The sequence below is a fragment of the Oncorhynchus tshawytscha genome, linkage group LG05 (assembly GCF_018296145.1).
Source record: "Oncorhynchus tshawytscha isolate Ot180627B linkage group LG05, Otsh_v2.0, whole genome shotgun sequence".
Classification (NCBI taxonomy): domain Eukaryota; kingdom Metazoa; phylum Chordata; class Actinopteri; order Salmoniformes; family Salmonidae; genus Oncorhynchus; species Oncorhynchus tshawytscha.
The window spans coordinates 42,435,746-42,459,822 of NC_056433.1; the positions used below are offsets into that span (position 1 = coordinate 42,435,746).

A 24,077-nucleotide genomic window follows, 5' to 3' on the forward strand; every position below is an offset into this window, starting at 1 on the left:
ATTGTGAATAATGATGAGTGAGGAAGTTACAGATGCACCAATATCATACCCGCAAGACATGCTAACCTCTCACCATTACAATAACAGGGAAGGTTAGCATTTGCAGGGGTATGATATTTGTCTAACTTCCTTACACATAAGTGAATTCATCCCAATACCTTTGGTACTCTAAAATGGGGGGACTATGTATAAAAAGTGCTGTAATTTCTAAACGGTTCACCCGATATGGATGAAAATACACTGCTCTAAAAAATAAAGGGAACACTTAAACAACACAATGTAACTCCAAGTCAATCACACTTCTGTGAAATCAAACTGTCCACTTTGGAAGCAACAATAAATGTCACATGCTGTTGTGCAAATGGAATAGACAACAGGTGGAAATTATAGGCAATTAGCAAGACACCCCCAATAAAGAAGTGGTTCTGCAGGTGGTGACCACAGACCACTTCTCAGTTCCTATGCTTCCTGGCTGATGTTTTGGTCACTTTTGAATGCTGGCGGTGCTTTCACTCTAGTGGTAGCATGAGACGGAGTCTACAACCCACACAAGTGGCTCAGTTAGTGCAGCTCATCCAGGATGGCACATCAATGCAAGCTGTGGCAAGAAGATTTGCTGTCTGTCAGCTGTCCAGAGCATGGAGGCGCTACCAGGAGACAGGCCAGTACATCAGGAGACGTGGAGGAGGCCGTAGGAGGGCAACAACCCAGCAGCAGGACCGTTACCTCCGCCTTTGCGCAAGGAGGAGCACTGCCAGAGCCCTGCAAAATGACCTCCAGCAGGCCACAAATGTGCATGTGTCTGCTCAAACGGTCAGAAACAGACTCCACGAGGGTGGTATGAGGGCCCGACGTCCATAGGTGGGGGTTGTGCTTACAAGCTCAACACCGTGCAGGACGTTTGGCATTTGCCAGAGAACACCCAGATTGGCAAATTCGCCACTGGCGCCCTGTGCTCTTCACAGATGAAAGCAGGTTCACACTGAGCACGTGACAGACGTGACAGTCTGGAGACGCCGTGGAGAACGTTCTACTGCCTGCAACAGTGAATGTCAGCACATTCAACTATGTAAAGAAAAAAGTATTTAACAATAACATTTCATTCATTCAGATCTAGGATGTGTTATTTTAGTGTTCCCTTTATTTTTTTGAGCAGTGTACCTTCAAATTAAAGCCTGAACCCCAGTCATAAGTGCTGGAGTACAGAGCCAAAACACAAAATGTGTCACTGCCCCAATACGTTTGGAGCACAAAACCGTACCTATGAGTAAATAAAATAGCCTAGTGTACATCAATTCAGTTCTTGTTGATCCTAGAGCAAAGTACAGCAAGCAGAGATTGTGGTGAGAGATACATGTTTTGGCATCTCTATAACCTGGATACAGCATGTTTCATACTTGTACAACAAGTCATCAGTAACCAGAAGGTTGATTATTAGTCATTCATTGTAAGATGACACACACACACACACACACACGACAATTTGCACTGGGCAAGACATTGACATTCTTAATAATAAAACAGTAATTTATTTTTTTACACATTTTTTTGTTTGTTGCCACAACAGCACATTACAAGGGCATCGTTAAGATATTTTCTCCAAGGCTCAGTGATCATCACATTCACACAGTACACACCAGGCATGTACATGGCATCTCCTTCAAAAGAAAAAAATAATACCCAGTTGCAAAGGTGAAATCTAAGTTCATCCTGCTAAAGATGATAATTTTGTTTTGGTTATAAGCCACAAAGAATGGTACAGGAAGCACAAAATACATGTAACGCATGTTGAATATGCTCATTCAATAGTTTACTCAAGCTGGAGTTGTGAAATGTATACAATAGTTTCCGTTAAGTTGGTAAGTTATAGCCTAGCAGTTTTTTTTATTGAAGTATGTGTTGGTACACTACAATCAGAATCTAAATGTTTGCATTACTTAAAGGTCCAATGCAGCCATTTTTTAAAATCTCAAAATCAATCCTTTCTGGGTAACAATTCAGTACCTTCCTGTGATAATTTATTTTTGACCATTTTAATTGAAAACAAAAAGAGCTACTTAAAGCAATGAGCAATTTCTCAAGCAAGAATTTTGCTAGGACTGCCTGGGAGTGGTTTGAGTGGGGAGGGGAAAACTGAAAATGAGCTGTTATTGGCAGAGAGGTTTGGAACTCCTTATTGGTCTATTAACCAATTTACTGCATGGTGACATCACCATGGAAAACCAAAGCTCCTTCCCAACAAAACAGGCTGACATTTCAGGTGGTCTTTTCAAACAGCTCTTATACTAAAAGGGCATTATAATTTTCACAGTATTATTCCAACCTCAGTGTGGAAATATAAAGTCACGTTTTTGACTGCACTGGGCCTTTAAATACAGTAACATTTGCAATTTAACAAAACTTTTTTGGTCTGCATATGAAATTCAGAACACTTTGCATAAGCAAAAAGATGGCTCAAACTTTATTTTCTGCTAGTGTGTAAAACAATGGGTAAAGGACAGAGCAGACTAACTTTACGTTACAATAAGAGTGCTAAATAAAAAGATGAGGTAAGAAAGTGGTTTAATTATAGATCATGCAGAACATGCTAAACAGAAACAAAAAAAACAAGGAAGTTAAAAAATAAAAGTTAAAAAAGAAACGTGTGCATTAAAAATTAAATTATTACACAGCTTTGAGTCTTTGGTTACAAAGTAGGTTGAGCAATTTCACAGCTTTTTTTACCCCCAGCCCAGAAAGTAAATATGTGCAATAGAATTTTTAAAACGTTGGGAAAGTATGGCAACTGTCTTCCAATTTTGGCAACAAAGAAACTACAGCAAAGGTTTATCAAAATATAACTACCAACGATTCATATCTCAAAAACTGTCGTTCACCTGTACAATCCCTCTATGCTTTTAATACTTTACTCTTCACAAAATGTACATTCAACCTGGATTAATTTAATTAAGTTAACTGCCTTTTAGTGTTAGCGGTGATATGCCATGGGAATTGCCTTTTTAAAAGAACCTATTGCATTTACGGAACTACTTTTTGCATTAGACTACCAATTGACTGCCTGACAGATAATCTAACATACCAGAAACAAAAAGAGAAACTAGTTTATTTTTTACAACATGTATTTCTGTGACATTGCTCATTTACATTATGAAAATAGTATCCCTGAAATAAATAACTGCAAACATTAAAACTGAACTAATAAAGGTATTTTTTGATTTGTGTCAAAGTGTGGTGGCTCTGGGAAAACTAGTTTTGGTCTTCTCACGGCGTGAGACACATTCTTCCTATGGTGGGGGGAATCCTTTCCTCCACCTCAGTCTCTGCTGTTCTCATTCCCCCGTTCTTTTCCACTTGCTAACAACAACCACCCGGTGTGGAGTGGGGGATAGAACAGTCAAGGGCCTCCCAGGAAGTAGAACCCCCCCACGTTTTTCGGCCTCTTTGACCACCTCCACCATGCGCCGGATTGCCTCTTACCCCCCATGGTCCTGCACCGCACTCCTCCCTTGGCCAGTTCCCCATAGACTTAACGCAGGACACCCGGCCAAAAGAATGCTATCACATGATGATTGTCTAATACTGGGAAGGCCCGACGACAGCAGCAGCAGCACGCAAAATGAAGCATGGCTCTTCACACGAGTTGAAGACAAGGGTGGGAAACAAAAGCTGATTTTGCTTGTTTTTTTTTGCTTCTAAAAAAAAACAAATCAAATGCAGTTCTGAGCTCTTTTTTTATGTTGCAAGGCGGCGGGAGAGGCAGGGGTTGGTTGATTGTTGGGGTCTCCTCCTCCCGTATGTCGGGGAGGTGTATTACGGGAGCATGGGATCACACGGAAGTGACGTTGGGCTGCTGTGGCAGGCTGAAAGCCTGGGTTTCACCCTCCAGGGGGGTGTTGGTATTGGTGTTATTGGTGGAGGGTAGCTGCTGAGACGGAGAGGTGCTGCCGGCGGGGCTGATTTGGGTGGACGACAGCTGGGTGAGCTGGTCCATGTTGGCAAGGGACTTGAGCACGGCGTTCTCCTGCTCAAGCTGAGAGTTCCTCTCGTACAGTTCCTTGATCTGCTCCTTCAGCACCTCCACCTCCTCCCGCACTGCATACATCAGGTGGCTCTTCACTAGATCCTGAGGAAAGAGAGGCCTGCCATTAGCAAAACAATTTAGGACCATACAACAATGCACACACACACTACAGCTTCACCACTCAAGCTTCACCACTGACTTCAGGTCAAATCATGTACTTCAAGTGTTCAATAAGTTTGTAGTGCCTAGTTAGAAGGTAAAACGAGAGACGCACTCACCATTGCTTGCTCTATCTTGTTATCGATGGCAACAACACTGGCTCCGGAAGCACTGTGGAGATAAGAGAAAAATAATGTTAATACCGAAGGAATGGGGAAGAGAGGGGCCACCCTATTCCTTTGAAGATAATCATCAAATCATCTATTACACATTCAAATGTATGTTGCTCTTCCAAGGTACACTACTTGACCAAAAACATGTGGACACCTGCTTGTTGAACATCTCATTCCAAAATCATGGGCATTAATATCGAGTTGGTCCCCCCTTAGCTGCTATAACAGCCTCCACTCTTCTGGGAAGGCTTTCCACTATATATTGTAACATTGCTGTGGGGACAGCATATATAAAAAAAAATGTAATCCATTGCAAATGAGGCTAATAGTTCCCTCTTGATAATCACCAAGTCTCGGTGTGGAAACGTCATAAAATGCCAAACACTTTTCCCTTGCCGGAATAGGCTAGTTGATACAATGTTAAAAGTTTGCTGGCAACATACCTAGTTGATTGTATCAAATCAATGTTGCATTTCACTAGCTGAAGTCAAATATTGTACTGCCCATATGTAGCATGTTTTTGATCACAGGTTCAGGAATTGCTGAAGAAATGCAACTTTTACAGCAGCCAACTCTGCAAATAGCACGGCTGGGTGATTTAAAAAGTCAGTCAATCAATAATATAATAATACTCTTAGCAAAAATGCTTATCTTTCATTTACAATATGTAGAATCTGAGAATAGAAAGGTTCAAATTTTTTGAAAAATCACAGCACAGTTGAAAAATATATGGCAAATAGAAATCTAAACAGGATAGTGTTCAGAGATAGACAGGAGGGATTGAGTGGAGCTTAAGGATGGGTTCAATAACATTGATGGAAGCCAAAAGCTGATCTACCCCCTACATTTATTTTATTTTATTTTATTGTAAAAACAATTCTCAAGACAGATAGAAAGGGATCCATACAGGCGGAGTAGATTAATGTGATTTAAAGAACCAGAATTTTAATGGGAGGATGGGGGGAGATAAGCATGGGAGGATACATTTATTTTGTATTTGACAAGTCTTTAAGACTAGTTTGTTTTTTCACCTTTATTTAACCAGGTAGGCTAGTTGAGAACAAGTTCTCATTTGCAACTGTGACCTGGCCATGATAAAGCAAAGCAGTTCGACACATACAACAGAGTTACACATGGAATAAACAAACATACAATCAAGAATACCGTAGGAAAATCTATATACAGCATGTGCAAAGGAGGTAGGATAAGAGAGGTAAGGCAATAAATAGGCCATGGTGGCAAAGTAATTACAATATAGCAAATAAACACTGGAATGGTAGGATGTGCAAAGGATGAATGTGCAAGTTGAGATACTGGGGTGCAAAGGCGAGCCTCGTCGGCGCACCCTTTGCAAATAGTCAAGTATGATATCTAATACAATGCATACAAAATCCAAGGTTTAGGGAATAAGCGAATTCCAATAAAATTGTTGTAGCGAAGAATATAAACAATTTGTGGGCAACTGTGGTCACTGCATTCTAGAGGCAGAATAATAACATGCCACGCAAAACAGAACGGACCAAAAACTGATTGTTATTGGAAGTGAAACTTTGTATTATTTGCGCTTCTAATGCAAATCAAATCATACGTAAATAGACTAATCTCACAACCGTGCATATATTTTTGATGCAAATGCATGAGAGGCGTGAAGTGCTCTCAACCACCATGTGCAGTGAAAACCGTTCGGGAATTTTTTTTCAAACTCCATCCTCTGAATGAATATGTCTCCTTTCAGATGTAATACATTATAAAACTATACTTTGTCACGTTTTATCTCGACAGGTTTGAGGATATTATTTGTAGCAATCTGTTGTTGTCTAATCGACAACACAGTCGAATACACCGCGTTTATTGTACCCTTTTTATGATGGTTCCCAATACCTCTCGTTTGTCACTCCGTTAAACGCCTTATCCTTATAGAAAATGCACAATACTCACCACGTTCAGGGCCCACCGTCTTGTTGACACATTAAATAATCAAACATGTCGCTATTTAATCCCCAAAGGTTGTCATTTTTTTAAAATCCTTTACAAAGACCAATGCGCAGTCGCTGCCTTTCCTGTACGACACCGCCCTGCAAAGGCACGACTGAACAAAGGGGCGCAACACGCCACTAAGAAGGTGCTCTGGCAAGATAACATTTTGTGCAGGTCTGTAGAAGTTTGCTATTAATGTGATTTCAAATTTGACTGAACCAGCTGAAAACATGAAATGTTATTCTTCATCCATATTCACGGGTGAGGTAAAACTATACGGGCCCATGCTGTTCTACTCCAATGACTGCGGAAACGTTTAGGTTTCCTCAGCACAAATCAAACATGAACAGCATACAGAATATGAATTTGCTGTAAATATGTATCAACTGCCCCTTTACAATTAGTACTTGGAGCACATCAGCATGGGTTAAAGTCTTGAGGGGACACCCTTGTGTGCGTGTCAGTGTATCTCAACTGTTGCAGAAAACTATGCAATCCTTTTCAAAGCAGGTCCCAATTATTCCATAAATGCCATAGACTCCTCCATGCAATATAAACAAGGCACCTGTCAATCATCGATGCTATGGTACTGCCTAGGCCCTGTATGTGACTGGCAGCAGCACAGCAAGGCTATGATTGGACTTGCAGAGAGACAGTCACAACCGCCCATCAAATGTCACACCACATTAAAGTTACTGATGCTACAAGAAAGAAGCCAAAGCCCTTGTAATCACTGCAAAGTCGATACAAATTGTAATACAGTGGCACAACACCACCAATGACAAAATACATTAACAACTCTAAATGGGACACTTTGTTCTTCTAGTAACTGATCATGGATATAAAACTAGAGCATGAGCACAAGCAAGTTGATAAAATCCCACTAAAAAACATTGATAAAAATCAAGCATTATTGACTAGTCTTTTTCATACCATAGCAAAGACAGCTACACAATGATGAGGAATACAAATGTATCCAAAATCCTCAAAAGCTATTACCTGCATCGTGCTCTGTAAGAAACAAAATGTCCTGAATATGTGGGTGAGGTTCCTGGCGTGCAAGGAAGACTGTAGCTCATTTTGCAACGCATGATGCCCAAAAGTTCCCTAAACACAACTCTCAGTCATAGGTATCAGTGTTTTGATGGTTGCGTGTGTCTCCAGTCTTTAAAAGCCTTTTTACATGTCACATTGACTTGCTTGGGAGAATGTTAGGGGAGGAGTTTGGTGCGCTTGACATTCTCATTTGCCTTCTCGTGCGACAGGCTTATATGATCACATTTATTGACATTCACTGACAAATTTAATTTATCACACCGCATGTGTCAACCCACCCCTTTATTATATCCATATAGACTGTTACTAAAGGAGTCTTAAAAAGAAGTTTACTCATAAATCTCTTAAAATCTGCACGATGTTTCTTTGATCTCTTTCAAAACCAAATTATGGCACCCACGTTTAAATAACTACATTATTGAATATGGATATTCAGGGGGCTAGTTAATATTTTCAGGTTGTGTGTGCACCTTCTAATTTACTTTGCCTCAACTTTATTTAAAAGCTCCAATGCGCAAAACCCTAAATGGTTTAGAGCACAGCATTTATTCTTTAAGTGCGTATGGCTGACTACACATACAAGAAGCAAACTGCTACAACACTATCAACTGGGAACGTATATTTCTCGATTACATTGTTCTCCAGATTTTAATCATAAGAAGATTTGACTGTACTATTTACAGTGATTTAAGAGTTTTTACTATTAGCCTAATCCCATGATAAAAACTTGTTCTGTTAGTGAATTTACTCAAATAATTAAACTAATCAAATTTCCAACTCAACTTTCCTCATGTCAACAATGTCCTCTCTGTCCAGACTGAAGCAGAGTTTCAAAATGCAAACGTCCAACTATCAAAAGCAGGTATCAAAAGATGGAAAAATAAAACTGGATCGTTATACAATTTGACCTTTTCCGGTCTCTCTACTCAAAAGTGGACCATTGAGGAGCTATTGTTCTTGCTGTGATGACTTACTTTCGACATACGGGTAAGAGGGGAATGTTATGCTATGCTGACAGGTCCACAATAACATGCGAAACCGCAAAATGAACTGCCCGCATTCCACATCTTTGACCCGCCTTGATTGCAATCTGAGTGGATGATAAACAAGGAGAGAATAATACATTCTTCCTCCTCTGAAACAACCATAACAAAACACAGTGACAGCAGTCAGCAATATTCTGCTGTGTCTCTGCCTAATGAGAGATGGGAAAGGATGATGGGCGGGGAGGGGTTAAAAGGAAGTGGAGGGCAGGCACTGGCAGCCAAATCTAATTTGTTGGCAATCAGCATCCAAGGAAAACAAGGCAGCCTGTACATTTTATTCCGGGAGGGGACATTATGGGTTGTTTAAATAAGAGATGGCTTGCTGTGTGTGTCACCCATAACAAGGACCTGTGCTGACCACAACAGTGCACACGTGTGTGTGTGTGTGTCAAGACAACAAACAACTCTAGGAACACAACACCCCACATTCCAGTCGCCCCCAGAGCCTCAACACATTCCAGTCACCCAGGCAGCATAAACCCCAACACCACACATCGAAGTCACCTCACCCCCAACGGGGCACCGGCAGAACCAAAACACCCCACATTCGGGGTTGGGGGTGCCGACCGGATAAAGGGGAGATGAAAACACAGAACACGTGGGAGGGCAGAGAGTACGGTCTCCCCTTTTCTCTCGTATGATCACATGCTTTCGGAGACCAAAAATCCAATGTGTTCTTCATTAAGGGACAGACGAACACCACACTAGGTGAAGGCAGCTGTACAAATCATACTTCAATGGCCGCTCCCCTCGGCCAATGGATCTCAAACTATGGAGAGGGGGGTGCTAAGAGAAGATCTTATTGACTGACAAGCTGCTAGGCTCTTTCATATGCGGAGACCTTATTTATCCCCAGAGTTAACAGCATATGGGCCTCTCTAATCTTCTCAAAAGCTGCACTACAGTCGCTAGACCAGTTGATGTCAGCAGAGTCTGAGTTATTAGCTATTATCCTCACCTAAATCAAAAGAGGAATGACTCCAGCTGATTATGAACTATGTCAAACAGAAAAAAATAAGCTTAGTTATAAAAGTATCTTAATAAACGCTTTTTTTTTAAAAAACACTTTGTCCATGTTCACCCAAGTCAAGAAGACTTAAGGGACAATGGTCCTGAAAGACAAATAACATTGTTATAAACCAGCTTTGCTCCCCCATTGCCTTAATTGATGGTACCAATTATTTAAGAAATGAGCCCAGTATAAACCTTCCCGGATATTGGGTCTCTAGGTTCCTAAGGGGACTCAGAATGCTATTGGGCTAATAATTACCTTTTCAATCAAATAGGGAGCCAGGAGGAACATTTACATATAGGGTTCACATTACTTATATACAGGGACTCTGGGGTGTGCCCTAAAACAGTGAGTCTAAACCAATGTTTTTCTTACTCCTGTTATATTTTGACTGCTTACATGGGTGCCCTGATTCACACTGGTGTGCCTTGAGGAACTCTCGTGTGCCACAAAACCGTTCTGAATCTTGCTAATTTTTTGATATGCTCACATATAACCCTTAGATGCATGTCGTGCCACTCAGATAATATATGAATGGTACATGATTACATCTCTATCATTGTTTCAAGTCCAGTGCGTTCAGGCTGTTACATTTATCATTTGAGGAGTGCACATCACGAGCAATGTCAGTTGTCTCATTTCACGTTGCCTGTGACAACAGAGGCAAGTCTGATTAGGCTTAGCTGTACCAAAGCCTCTGCCATAGAAACTTACGGAGCATGGCTTTGTGTCCGTTGTTGCACCGCTCGACTCTAGCACAAACCGTTCAAAACTAAAGACTTATTTTAACGGGGCCATACAATTTTTTTAGCACAGATTCACAAAAAGCACTTGAAAAGGGGTACAGAATTATGAAAATAGTTCAAATAATAAAACCTATAAAAAACGTTTTTCACACACAAAAAAAAAGATTTGCAGTATGGAGCAGATGAGGTCTATATACTAAATAAATTAGTAAGGACATTTTAGGGATGCCCAACATTTTTTTTTACCATCAAGCTGTGCCCAGGTTTAAAAAAGGTTGGAAATCACTATGTTATAGATGCGATTTGCTGTAAACTATCAAAATAACGTCGCACACTCCATATATATCCCAGCAATTTAATGGGTATTTACCAATGTTTTGGCATCACTGTGCCTTCCTCAGGGTATTGTTATCATATAGAAACATAATTGAATATTGTACATCATATTAGGGGCAGCAGTGTAGCCTAGTGGTTAGAGCATTGGACTAGTAACCGAAAGGTTGCAAGTTCAAATCCCCGAGCTGACAAGGTACAAAATCTGTCGTTCTGCCCTTGATCAGGCAGTTAACCCACTGTTCCTAGGCAGTCATTGAAAATAAGAATTTGTTCTTAACTGACTTGCCTAGTAAAATAAAGGTAAAAAAAAAAATATTAGCATCAACATACATTGATTAATTCAATTTCACACAATAGTTTCATATTTCATTTCATATTTTCACATCAATGAGGTCGCTCTTGCTGCTGGTGAGTCTCTGATCCACCTCTACGCAGACGACACCATTCTGTATACTTCTGGCCCTTCTTTGGACACTGTGTTAACAACCCTCCAGGCAAGCTTCAATGCCATACAACTCTCCTTCCGTGGCCTCCAATTGCTCTTAAATACAAGTAAAGCTAGGTGCATGCTCTTCAACCGATCGCTACCTGCACCTGCCCGCCTGTCCAACATCACTACTCTGGACAGCTCGGACTTGGAATACGTGGACAACTACAGATGCTTAGGTGTCTTGTTAGACTGTGGACTCTCCTTCCAGACCCATATCAAACATCTCCAATCCAAAGTTAAATCTAGAACTGGCTTCACATCCTGAAACTGGAAACACTCATCTCCCTCACTAGCTTTAAGCACCAACTGTCAAAGCAGCTCACAGATTACTGCACCTGTACATAGCCCACCTATAATTTAGCCCAAACAACTACCTTTTTCCCAACTGTATTTAATTAATTAATTAATTTTGCTCTTTTGCACCCCGTTATTTTTATTTCTACTTTGCACATTCTTCCATTGCAAATCTACCATTCCAGTGTTTTACTTGCTATATTGTATTTACTTTGCCACCATGGCCTTTTTTGCCTTTACCTCCCATCTCACCTCATTTGCTCACATCATATATAGACTTGTTTATACTGTATTATTGACTGTATGTTTGTTTTACTCCATGTGTAACTCTGTGTCGTTGTATGTGTCGAACTGCTTTGCTTTATCTTGGCCAGGTCGCAATTGTAAATGAGAACTTGTTCTCAACTTGCCTACCTGGTTAAATAAAGGTGAAATAAAATAAATAAAAAATGTGTTACATGTCATCTTTTGGTTCAACCTTAATGTATAATGAGCATCATCAACAGGGGGAACATATTAGGTGTACGCTAATAAGCTGTAGAAAGAATATATACATTTATAAGACTTGTTCATAAATTAAAAATTTGTTCATAAGAAGGGCCTGAGATCAAAGTCAATATTCAGACCACTAGGGATCAATGTTTTTAGATCAGGGGTTCTTAAACTTTTTCAGCCTGGGACCCAAATGAGAAATTTGGTGTTTTCCTAGGAACAAGTTTGGGAAAATATGCAACTATATGTGAATATCGATACATTTCATTGCCCTTATGCCTAAAAAAAATGCAATATAGACAAAAACAAATAATTAAATAACCATAAATATATTTATGTTTATTTTCCCCCATTAAAAATTCTGTCTAGGTTAGAACTGTTGCTGTTAAAATACAATAAATAATTTCATTCTGAACTGGAATAAATGGATTATGCACATCACACAGATGTATAAAAGAACACATACACACAGGCTTTTTGATCGTGCAACCTTAATACAGATACAAAATTCAGGCCTACTGTACATCTTACTGTATACATTTTTGATAGAAAGTCTAGGTTGGAACTGTTGAATCTTTTTTTAAATTCTGAATTGGAATAAACTGATTAATCACATCACACAGATGTAGTCCAGAAAACACACACACACACAGTCCTAATGAGAGGTGTGTGGCTGGTTGAAGTTTTCAACAAGCATGTCTATTCTGGGCTCAGTTTTTGACCGTGCACCATTGAGGTCATGCTCAGCATTGAGACCGTTTCTGTACTTCAGAACCCTGACTTGAATAGGTATGTGGTGCCAAACTGGATCAGAACATCTACTGCTCTCTCAGTCAGGCAGGAGACAACCCAGAACTGTGTGAGTGTTTGCCTCAAAAAGGATCTTGCTTCAATCAGTTTATTCCAGTTCAGAATAAAAAGTATCACTTGTAACAGCAACAGTTGTGCCTTGCTAGTTTAATTACTTTTCCACTTTCAAAGCACTGTTTCCTGAAGCATTCTGCCCTGATCTGAAAGAACTCCCTGGGTTTACCGTCATGTTGTGCCTGGATGTTTGATCAGGACGTGTCGTTTTATTAATTTGTTAGTTCTGAGAGACTCATTACTAAGCACTTCCCCCACACATTGTGGGCGCTCCTCATAATTTCTCAAAGTTTGTAAGAAAGAGACAAAAAGTCACTGCATTTGCGTTTCATGACGATTGAGCTCAGTCAGAACTTGTGGCTAGCATGAGTCCATTTCACGACAGCGGTGAGTGATGGCGAGTGGGAATAACAAGTCAGTGGCTTGAACGACATTGCTGCAGTGTGTGGGTCGAGGAGTGATCTTCAAGAAAACTGCAGAAAAAAAGATCAGATAAACCGCCAAGCACACAGGCATCTCCCTCTTCCACTCGCGTTGCACTTGGCCAAATCAATTCCAGTTATTTAACAGGTCCGCGACACACTTTGGGTCGCGACCCATACTTTAAGAAACGCAGTTTTAGATCGATGTGTTTTGCAACAACGGACACCAGTGCAATTCAAACTAGGTACAAGCTTGTTTTTCAGTCTCTTCAATTGGTATGGGTCAGATACCAACAAAATCGAATCAAATTGTATGTCACATGCGCCGAAAACAACATGGGTAGACTTTACCGTGAAATGCTTAGTTAAGAGCCATTTCTCAATGATGCATAGTAAAAAAAAATATATATATATATATATATATATATATATATATAAATAAAAGGAAGAACACAAGAGGAATAAAAATATAGAAGAAATAAGCTATATATAGGGAGTACCAGTACCATATCAATGTACAGTGGTGTCAGTGTAGTGTGTGTGGGTAGAATCTTGTGAATGTGAATAAGGTCAGTGCAAAATAGGGTCATTGCAGATAGTCCGGGTAACCACTTGGTTAACTATTTAGCAGTCTCATGGCTTGGGGATAGATGCTGTCTTGGAGCCAGTTGGTCCGAGACCCAAAACTATGGTACCGCTTGCCGGACGGTAGCAGGCAGAACAGTCTATGGCTTGGGTGGCTGAAGTCTTTGGCAATTTTTCACGCCTTCCTCAGACACTGCCTGATATAGAGGTGTTGGATGGCAGCAAGCTCGGCCCCAGTGATGTACTAGGACGCCCGCACCATCCTCTGTAGCGCATTGCTGTCGACGGCGGTGCAGTTGCCATACCAATGCTCTCAATGGTGCAGCTGTAGAACTTTAAGGATCTGAGGACCCATGCCAAAACTTTTTAGCCTCCTGAGGGGGAAGAAGCGATGTCGTGCCCCATTGACAACTATGCGGGTGTGTGTGGACCATGTTAAAAGTGGGGGGTCTTCGAACCTTATCTTGCCCTGGGACCCCCTCCCAGGCAAACCCATCATATGGTAGCAAAAACATTGTCTTATTATCGGGTGAATGGCAAGGAGAAGTAAGGAATGAATAGATTTGGTAGATACTGTAGTTTCATTATTTTTGACCTCCCCACATTATAATCGGAAATGTTAACTCCATCATAGCCTATTAGCTAGAAAGGTCACTCCTAACACATTTTCACTAAGAGCAGCTGGATAAATATTATGAGTGCATAAAATAAAAAAATAACAAATAGTTTAATATATGGTTTATTTAAAAAACATAGAACGAAAGCAACAATCAAAGTCTAGGAGGAAGGCCATAACAGTAGCCCAGCCAATAGAGGTGAGACAAAGCCTGAAGAGTGAACATTTACGGTGCATTCGGAAAGTATTCAGACCCCATTTTTAACAGGAAGAAGTTTGGAACCATCCATACTCTTCCTAGAGCCTGCCCTCCGGCCAAACTGAGCAATTGGGGGAGAAAGGCCTTGGTCAGGGAGGTGGCCAAGAACCTGATGATCACTCTGACAAAGCTCCAGAGATCCTCCATGGAGATGGGGGAAGACTTCCAGAAGGACAACCATCTCTGCAGCATTCCACCAATCAGGCATTTCTAGTACAGTGGCCAGACAGAAGCCACTCCTCAGTAAAAGGCAAATGACAGCCCACTTGGAGTTTGCCAAAAGGCCTCGAAAGGGCTCTCATACCATGAGGAACAAGATTCTCTGGTTTGATGAAACCAAGATTGAAATCTTTGGCCTGAATGCCAAGTGTCACGACTGGAGGAAACCTGGCACCATACCTACAGTGAAGCATGGTGGTAGTAGCATCATGCTGTGGGAACTAGTCAGGATGGAGGGAAAGATGAACGGAACAAAGTACAGAGAGATCCTTGATGAAACCATGCTCCAGAGCTCTCAGGACCTCAGACTGGGGCAAAGATTCACATCCAAACAGGACAATGACCCTAAGCACACAGACAAGACAATGCAGGAGTGGCTTTGGGGCAAGTCTCTGAATGTCCTTAAGTGGCCCAGCAAGGGCCCGGACTTGAACCCGATCGAACATCTCTGGAGAGCCCTGAAAATAGCTGTGCAGCGACGCTCCCCATTCAACTTGATAGCGCTTGAGAGGATCTGCAGAGAACAATGGGAGAAACTCCCCAAATACAGGTGTGCCAATCTTGTAGCGTCACACCCAAGACTCAAGGCTGTAATTGCTGCCAAAAGGTACTTCAACAAAGTACGAATTAAAGGGTCTTAATATTTAAGTAAGATGTGATATTTCAGTTTCGTATTTTCTATACAGTTGCACAAATAAAATTACCCCATTGTGGGTACCCCATTGTGCGGAGCCTGGTCCTGGGGGCATGAAGCAGTTTGGTGTGGCTTGAACGTAGAGTGGGTGGAGGTTCATAGGGGGAAAGTAGGTCTGACAGGTAGGCAGGTCCATTTAGGGCTTTGTAGACCAGGAGGAACATTTTATAGTAAATTCTTTTGAGGAACAAGTAGCCAGTGGAGATCAGCAAGAAAAATGCTACAGGACGAAGCGTGCGTAGTTAAAATCTAGTTAAACTGTCGTTACAAACATGTGCCACAAAAACCACATACATTTATAGGCCTACGCATTGAAAACACACACGAAGCAGCACACACACACGAAGCAGCACACACACACACACACGAAGCAGCACACACAATGCCGAAGACTATCTGCCAGTCTTATTTCCTTTGAAAGGAATAATGCCATCTTTCCATGAAAGACAACAATTGAAGGATGTGGGAAATGGATAAACAGGTTAATCTAAACAAGGGTTTTTCTGAGGCTGCATTGTTAGGATATGTCGTCTACTATACATGGGGATTGGTTGACACAATAGAAACGATACAGAGAACGAAAAAGTGGACCGCGTCAACCGCCCCTGGCCTGCACACCATCAGACAACTGGTGGTATTTTTCCAGTGTGAAAGAGTCACGAGCAGTGCTCCTCCCATGCCTATCCTGTAAATAGGCCTTAATAAAAAAACTGAAAGGCTTGTCCACTGTCCTGTTGCATAATCCTTGGGCGGGTGCATGTACGCACGCACACACACACATGCCCGCACACACACACAATCAGCTGCTCTGTCTGCAGATGTCCCTTGCATGCTGCACTGTGAGCTAACAGGTGGCAGTGTTTCCCCTATGATTTTTCCGCCACAGCGGTGGCAAAATTAGTGTAATTCTACAGATTTCGCCATTGGGGCAGATTATTATTATTTTTTACAGTTTTAAGGCAAGTTTCCAGTAATTCTACACATTTTGTCATGGGGCTGTGAGGAAAAACATTTTTTAAGCTAATTTCCTGTAATCCTACATATTTTTCCATAGGGCTGAGAGAGAATTTGCAGTTCTAAAGCCATTTCCTGCAATTCTACATACACTATACAATGCACCTATTCAAACCCCTTTACTTATGTTACAGCCTTATTCTAATTAAAATTTTAAAAAATTACCCCTCAATCTACAGACAATACCCCATAACGATAAGCAAAAACAGGTTTTAGAAAGTTTTGCAAATTTATATAAAAAAACTGAAAAATCACATTTACATAAGTATTCAGACCCTTTACTAAGTACTTTGTTGAACCACCTTTTGCAGTGATTACAGCCTCGAGTCTTCTTGGGTATGACGCTACAAGCTTGGCACACCTGTATTTGGGGACTTTCTCCCATTCTTCTCTGCGGATCCTCTCAAGCTCTGTCAGGGTGGATGGGGAGAAACTCTGCACGGCTATTATCAGGTCTGTCCAGAGATGTTTGATCGGGTTTAAGTCCGGGCTCCGGCAGGGCCACTCACTCCTGCGTTGTGTTGGCTGTGCGCTTAGGGTCGTTGTCCTGTTGGAAACGCGTTCTACGGAGTGATGAATCACACTTCACCAACTGGCAGTCCAATGGACAAATTTGGGTTTGGCAGATGCCAGGAGAACGCTACCTTGACCTCAACCCCATCAAACACCTTTGGGATGAATTTGAACGCAGACTGCGAGCCAGGCATATTCACCCAACCTCACTAATGCTCTTGTAGCCAAATGAAAGAAAGTCCCTTCAGCAAATGTTCCAACGTCTAGTGGAAAACTTTCCCAGAAGAGTGGAGGCTGTTATAGCAGCAAAGGGGGAACCAACTCCATATTAATGCCCATGATTTGGAATGAGAATTTCAACAAGCAGTTGTCCACATACTTTTGGTCATGTATTGTAATTTGCCATGGCTTATACTGTGTGCTTACGCTTTCTGAGTGACACAAACATCAAATCTAATGAGGGCCCCATGCCATGCCATTTTTTGAATTTGAGATTTTCCTTGACTGCCAAGTTTTTATTTTGGTGATTGTTAGTTAAAAAAATATCTTACTTAAAAAGTATATAGCTCAATCATATTTCCTACATGTGGGAGAGGTACGGTAAGTATAATTATAGATGCTTTGGATCTGAGTGGCGAAAGTTTGCTCCACACACACACGTTAAACTTCTGAAGTCTGCTGTAGCTATGTTGAGCTTTTATGTTGTGCTAAAATAACTTCCAGCTGGGAAGGTTGTTAAATTGCTTAGAATCCTGGCTTACCAGGGAGTGGGCATGAACCCCTTGGGCTCGTGAGGACATAAGACTGTAAAGAGGCAGGGTATAATGTAACCATCAAACTCCATATGTGAACTCAGTGGGGAACTAGCAGATTTGGAGGCCAGCCCATTCTACTACACTCCAATAATCACCTTGTCAAGGGTTTCACAGCTGACAAACGGCCCAGGTCAGTGCTTTGGCACAACCGCACTCTCTTTAGTTGCAAAATCTCAGCTTTTCCTTTGACTTCTGTTTTACCCACTGGGTCGAAGAGGGAGTAAATCTCCATTGAATGTGTAAAAAGTAAGGCGTAAGTAGTGGTGGAGTAGTGTTACCTCCACAGTCCCCCCTCCTGGTGCGAGGGCAGTAGTTAAGAGGACAAATAGTGGCTGGCCGCTAATGAGCCTCTCTAAATGGAGCTTGCAAGACGATACAGCACAGTTAGCTACTGCTAGCTAACGTTAGCATATCAAACATGAACATTTACCCCTCTCATACGAATAGGTCATTATCAATAAAACGTCACAATAAGGTGCCGTGCTTGATTTACCTGAAGGGGGGCAAGGAGATCCGCAGCCCCGCTAAAATCAGAAAGAACTGTGTGCCATTTAAGGGATTGTTAAATAAATGTTAACTTTTGGTTGTAATATCACCTCTAGAAGAGCATTATCAGAAATATAAATGTTTGATAATTCCACGCAAAACAATTGCACAAATTGAGCTCTAACAGAGTTATAGGGCTACAGCAAGTAACTGCATGATTTTCATATTTAGTAAACAAACATGAATTGAACATGTAACTTCAGATAGGCTACGTGAGGGTAGCCTTAATATATCTCAATAAATGGCCACCATTAATTGGATAATTGAGTAAAAAAATTTTTTTTAAAGAACTATACCTGACAAGTATGAGTGGTTTTGGTTAATTTCCCATCCTATGTAACATTACTGTTAGCTGATAATGTTTACTTTGTAAGCTACAGGTAGAAACGTTGTACAGTTGGCTAAACATAGTGGTAAGTAGACCTAATGTACTTTTTCCTCTAACCAACTTAGGCCTACCTAGAAAAGTTAGGTAACATTATCCCCCTTTCAACATTATTTTAAAAACAGTGTTCACGATCACGATTGCATTCACAGATGTGATCGGCTACATTGATTGATTTGATGGACCACGTCAAATTGGCTAACCGATCACGTCAATAAGGTTAGTTAACAAGCTAACTTTAAGGGGATAAACTAGATGGCTATATCCAAATATTGTTTGATTTGCTTGCCATCTATAGTGATTACAATAGTCCAACTGACAACTTTACCAGGATCAGGACTTGCCAATGTCAAGCTCTTTACAAAATCCTAATCTAAGCAAGCTAAATGATGTTTCTAGAGACAATATCTCTCTCTTCATCACTCAATACCTAGGTTTACCTCCACTGTATTCACATCCTACCATACCTTTGTCTGTGCATTATACCTTGATGCTATTTTATCGCCCCCAGAAACCTCCTTTTACTCTCTGTTCCAGACGTTCTAGACGACCAATTCTTATTGCTTTTAGCCGCACCCTTATTCTACTCCTCCTATGTTCCTCTGGCGATGTAGAGGTGAATCCAGGCCCTGCAGTGCCTAGCTCCACTCCTATTCCCCAGGCGCTCTCTTTTGACGACTTCTGTAACCGTAATAGCCTTGGTTTCATGCATGTTAACATTAGAAGCCTCCTCCCTAAGTTTGTTCTATTCACTGCTTTTAGCACACTCTGCCAATCCGGATGTTCTAGCTGTGTATGAATCCTGGCTTAGGAAGACCACCAAAAATTCAGAAATTTTTATTCCAAACAACAACATTTTCAGACAAGATAGAACTGCCAAAGGGGGCGGTGTTGCAATCTACTGCAAAGATAGCCTGCAGAGTTCTGTCCTACTATCCAGGTCTGTACCCAAACAATTTGAACTTCTACTTTTAAAAATCCACCTCTCTAAAAACAAGTCTCTCACCGTTGCCGCCTGCTATAGACCACCCTCTGCCCCCAGCTGTGCTCTGGACACCATATGTGAACTGATTGCCCCGCATCTATCTTCAGAGCTTGTGCTGCTAGGCGACTTAAACTGGAACATGCTTAACACCCCAGCCATCCTACAATCTAAACTTGATGCCCTCAATCTCACACAAATTATCAATGAACCTACCAGGTACCTCCCCAAAGCCTTAAACACGGGCACCCTCATAGATATCATCCTAACCAACTTGCCCTCTAAATACACCTCTGCTGTCTTCAACCAAGATCTCAGCGATCACTGCCTCATTGCCTGCATCCGTAATGGGTCAGGGGTCAAACGACCTCCACTCATCACTTCTGCGAGCAGGCCTTTCTAATCGACCTGGCCGGGGTATCCTGGAAGGATATTGATCTCATCCTGTCAGTAGAGGATGCCTGGATATTTTTTTTAAATGCCTTCCTAACCATCTTAAATAAACATGCCCCATTCAAGAAATTTAGAACCAGGAACAGATATAGCCCATGGTTCTCCCCAGACCTGACTGCCCTTAACCAACACAAAAACATCCTATGGCGTTCTGCATTAGCATCGAACAGCCCCCGTGATATGCAGCTGTTCAGGGAAGCTAGAAACCATTATACACAGGCAGTTAGAAAAGCCAAGGCTAGCTTTTTCAAGCAGAAATTTGCTTCCTGCAACACTAACTCAAAAAAGTTCTGGGACACTGTAAAGTCCATGGAGAATAAGAACACCTCCTCCCAGCTGCCCACTGCACTGAAGATAGGAAACTCTGTCACCACTGATAAATCCACCATAATTGAGAATTTCAATAAGCATTTTTCTACGGCTGGCCATGCTTTCCACCTGGCTACTCCTACCCCGGTCAACAGCACTGCACCCCCGACAGCAACTCGCCCAAGCCTTCCCCATTTCTCCTTCTCCCAAATCCATTCAGCTGATGTTCTGAAAGAGCTGCAAAATCTGGACCCCTACAAATCAGCCGGGCTAGACAATCTGGACCCTTTCTCTCTAAAATTATCTGCCGAAATTGTTGCCACCCCTATTACTAGCCTGTTCAACCTCTTTCGTGTCGTCTGAGATTCCCAAAGATTGGAAAGCAGCTGCGGTCATCTCCCTCTTCAAAGGGGGGGACACTCTTGACCCAAACTGCTTCAGACCTATATCTATCCTACCATGCCTTTCTAAGGTCTTCGAAAGCCAAGTCAACAAACAGATTACCGACCATTTCAAATCTCACCATACCTTCTCTGCTATGCAATCTGGTTTCAGAGCTGGTCATGGGTGCAACTCAGTCACGCTCAAGGTCCTAAACGATATCTTAACCGCCATCGATAAGAAACATTACTGTGCAGCCGTATTCATTGATCTGGCCAAGGCTTTCGACTCTGTCAATCACCACATCCTCATCGGCAGACTCGACAGCCTTGGTTTCTCAAATGATTGCCTCGCCTGGTTCACCAACTACTTCTCTGATAGAGTTCAGTGTGTCAAATCGGAGGGTCTGCTGTCCGGACCTCTGGCAGTCTCTATGGGGTGCCACAGGGTTCAATTCTTGGACCGACTCTCTTCTCTGTATACATCAATGAGGTCGCTCTTGCTGCTGGTGAGTCTCTGATCCACCTCTACGCAGACGACACCATTCTGTATACTTCCGGCCCTTCTTTGGACACTGTTAACAACCCTCCAGGCAAGCTTCAATGCCATACAACTCTCCTTCCGTGGCCTCCAATTGCTCTTAAATACAAGTAAAACTAAATGCATGCTCTTCAACCGATCGCTACCTGCACCTACCCGCCTGTTCAACATCACTACTCTGGACGGCTCTGACTTAGAATACGTGGACAACTACAAATACTTAGGTGTCTGGTTAGACTGTAAACTCTCCTTCCAGACCCATATCAAACATCTCCAATCCAAAGTTAAATCTAGAATTGGCTTCCTATTTCGCAACAAAGCATCCTTCACTCATGCTGCCAAACATACCCTTGTAAAACTGACCATCCTACCAATCCTCGACTTTGGCGATGTCATTTACAAAATAGCCTCCAATACCCTACTCAACAAATTGGATGCAGTCTATCACAGTGCAATCCGTTTTGTCACCAAAGCCCCATATACTACCCACCATTGCGACCTGTACGCTCTCGTTGGCTGGCCCTCGCTTCATACTCGTCGCCAAACCCACTGGCTCCATGTCATCTACAAGACCCTGCTAGGTAAAGTCCCCCCTTACCTCAGCTCGCTGGTCACCATAGCATCTCCCACCTGTAGCACACGCTCCAGCAGGTATCTCTCTCTAGTCACCCCCAAAACCAATTATTTCTTTGGCCGCCTCTCCTTCCAGTTCTCTGCTGCCAATGACTGGAACGAACTACAAAAATCTCTGAAACTGGAAACACTTATCTCCCTCACTAGCTTTAAGCACCAACTGTCAGAGCAGCTCACAGATTCCTGCACCTGTACATTGCCCATCTATAATTTAGCCCAAACAACTACCTCTTTCCCAACTGTATTTAATTAATTTATTTATTTTGCTCCTTTGCACCCCATTATTTTTATTTCTACTTTGCACATTCTTCCATTGCAAAACTACCATTCCAGTGTTTTACTTGCTATATTGTATTTACTTTGCCACCATGGCCTTTTTTGCCTTTACCTCCCTTCTCACCTCATTTGCTCACATTGTATATAGACTTGTTTATACTGTATTATTGACTGTATGTTTGTTTTACTCCATGTGTAACTCTGTCGTTGTATCTGTCGAACTGCTTTGCTTTATCTTGGCCAGGTCGCAATTGTAAATGAGAACTTGTTCTCAACTTGCCTACCTGGTTAAATAAAGGTAAAATAAAAAAATAAAAATGACAGTTTGCTTAACTTGCCATCTATGCAAAATGGATCTGGCTACCCTCACATATCTGAAAATACATGATCAATTGATGTTTACTGATAATGAAAAACATTCAGTTACTTGCTTTATAACTCTGATAGAACTAAATGTGGAATAATCGGAAATTTGAAGAGCATAGTCAGAACTACACGAGGTGATGATATTTAAACCAAACAGTTAACATATTTAACAATCCCTTGAAAATGGCACATAGTTGTCAATGGTTTTAAAGGAGCAGACGTTAGCTTAACCATAGCTAGATAGCTAGCTCTTAGGCCTAGCTAAATTACACTTGTAGCGTATTAAAGTTAACTTAGAAAAAAAACAGGCCTCATTTTATTAATATCATGGAAGTCATTATATGAGGTAAAGGCAAATTGTGACTGAAAACAATTATAATTTCCTGGGGAGTTGATCAGCTTCTTGTTACATAGCTAGATCGTATGGCTTTTTGCCTGGAAGGTGGCTCAGAGCACTGCAGCCAAGGGAAAAAAAAAAAACTTTTGAAATTCCTTTTCTTAAAGCCACAGTGACAATTTCAGAATTTAACAGGCTGTTACTGCAATTTCAGGTAAAAATAAATAAATTAAACACGTCTCAAATATAATGAAAATGTCTAAACATTCTAGCGGTTTCAAAAACATAGCTCTGCTATTACAATTTTTAATGTAGAAATATTGGGCTCAATGAGACTATTCTGTTTACACTGCCCTGCTTATAGGGGGGCAACTGTCTAAGGTAGCGTTCGAGACGTGAGAAATTCAGAAGTTTACATTACAACAGTGTCTCTCGAGAATTGATACATCTCGAGAAGCTCCTTAATCCTTTTCAATGTGAAAAAAGCCTACAGCATGTAGTTTAACACCAGGGGTTAGGCCCTCATTAGATCTCATCTGCTTGTAGCTACTTCTTGCCCTAATGTGAATGCTGACAAGTGGGAGCTTCTCCATGTATGCTCAGAGCCAACTGGATTGGACCCAGTAGGTGGCATGAAAAGGGCAGGCAGCAGTCACGATGTGGAGAGGTTTGCCAAAATTAAAATGTTGACTCTACACGCCTGGCAAGGTGGCGGCGTCTTCTAGGAATGGGAGTTCTTCTTACATAAGTTGTTTATATCACCCTTTGCCATGATGACCAGCCCCCCAAATCGTAAAGCAAAAGATTCGTGAGATTGGCTTGTGTAACGCCCATCAGGCCCCGTAGATAGAGATTTGAGATTTTGCCTGCTGTGGAGGCACCCTTGAAATGATGTACTTATCGGTATGTGTGCTCCTTAAGACGCTTAGAAAGGGAACTATAAAATTGAATTGAGCTTTGGAGGCCCCTGTATAAGAAATACACTATGGTCTGTTAGCAATTATACTCTGGGGGAGTAGGCCCATCTTCAAATTGAGGCTACTTCAGGAGTAGTAAGGGGGTATTG

General features: G+C 41.6%; 1 protein-coding gene across 1 annotated transcript in view; it reads right to left on the minus strand.

Moving 5' to 3' along the window:
• Nucleotides 1-2,438: 2,438 nt before the first annotated feature.
• The window catches only part of LOC112236740 (TSC22 domain family protein 2), a 57,134-nt gene continuing 35,495 nt past the window's right edge, over nucleotides 2,439-24,077 (minus strand). Inside the window, exons 2-3 of the mRNA XM_042321912.1 lie at nucleotides 4,300-4,351; nucleotides 2,439-4,123 (exon numbers count right to left, since the gene is read on the minus strand). Of these exons, the coding sequence (XP_042177846.1) occupies nucleotides 3,827-4,123; nucleotides 4,300-4,351 (349 nt within the window). The 3' untranslated portion in view covers nucleotides 2,439-3,826. The remainder of the gene's footprint in view (nucleotides 4,124-4,299; nucleotides 4,352-24,077) is intronic.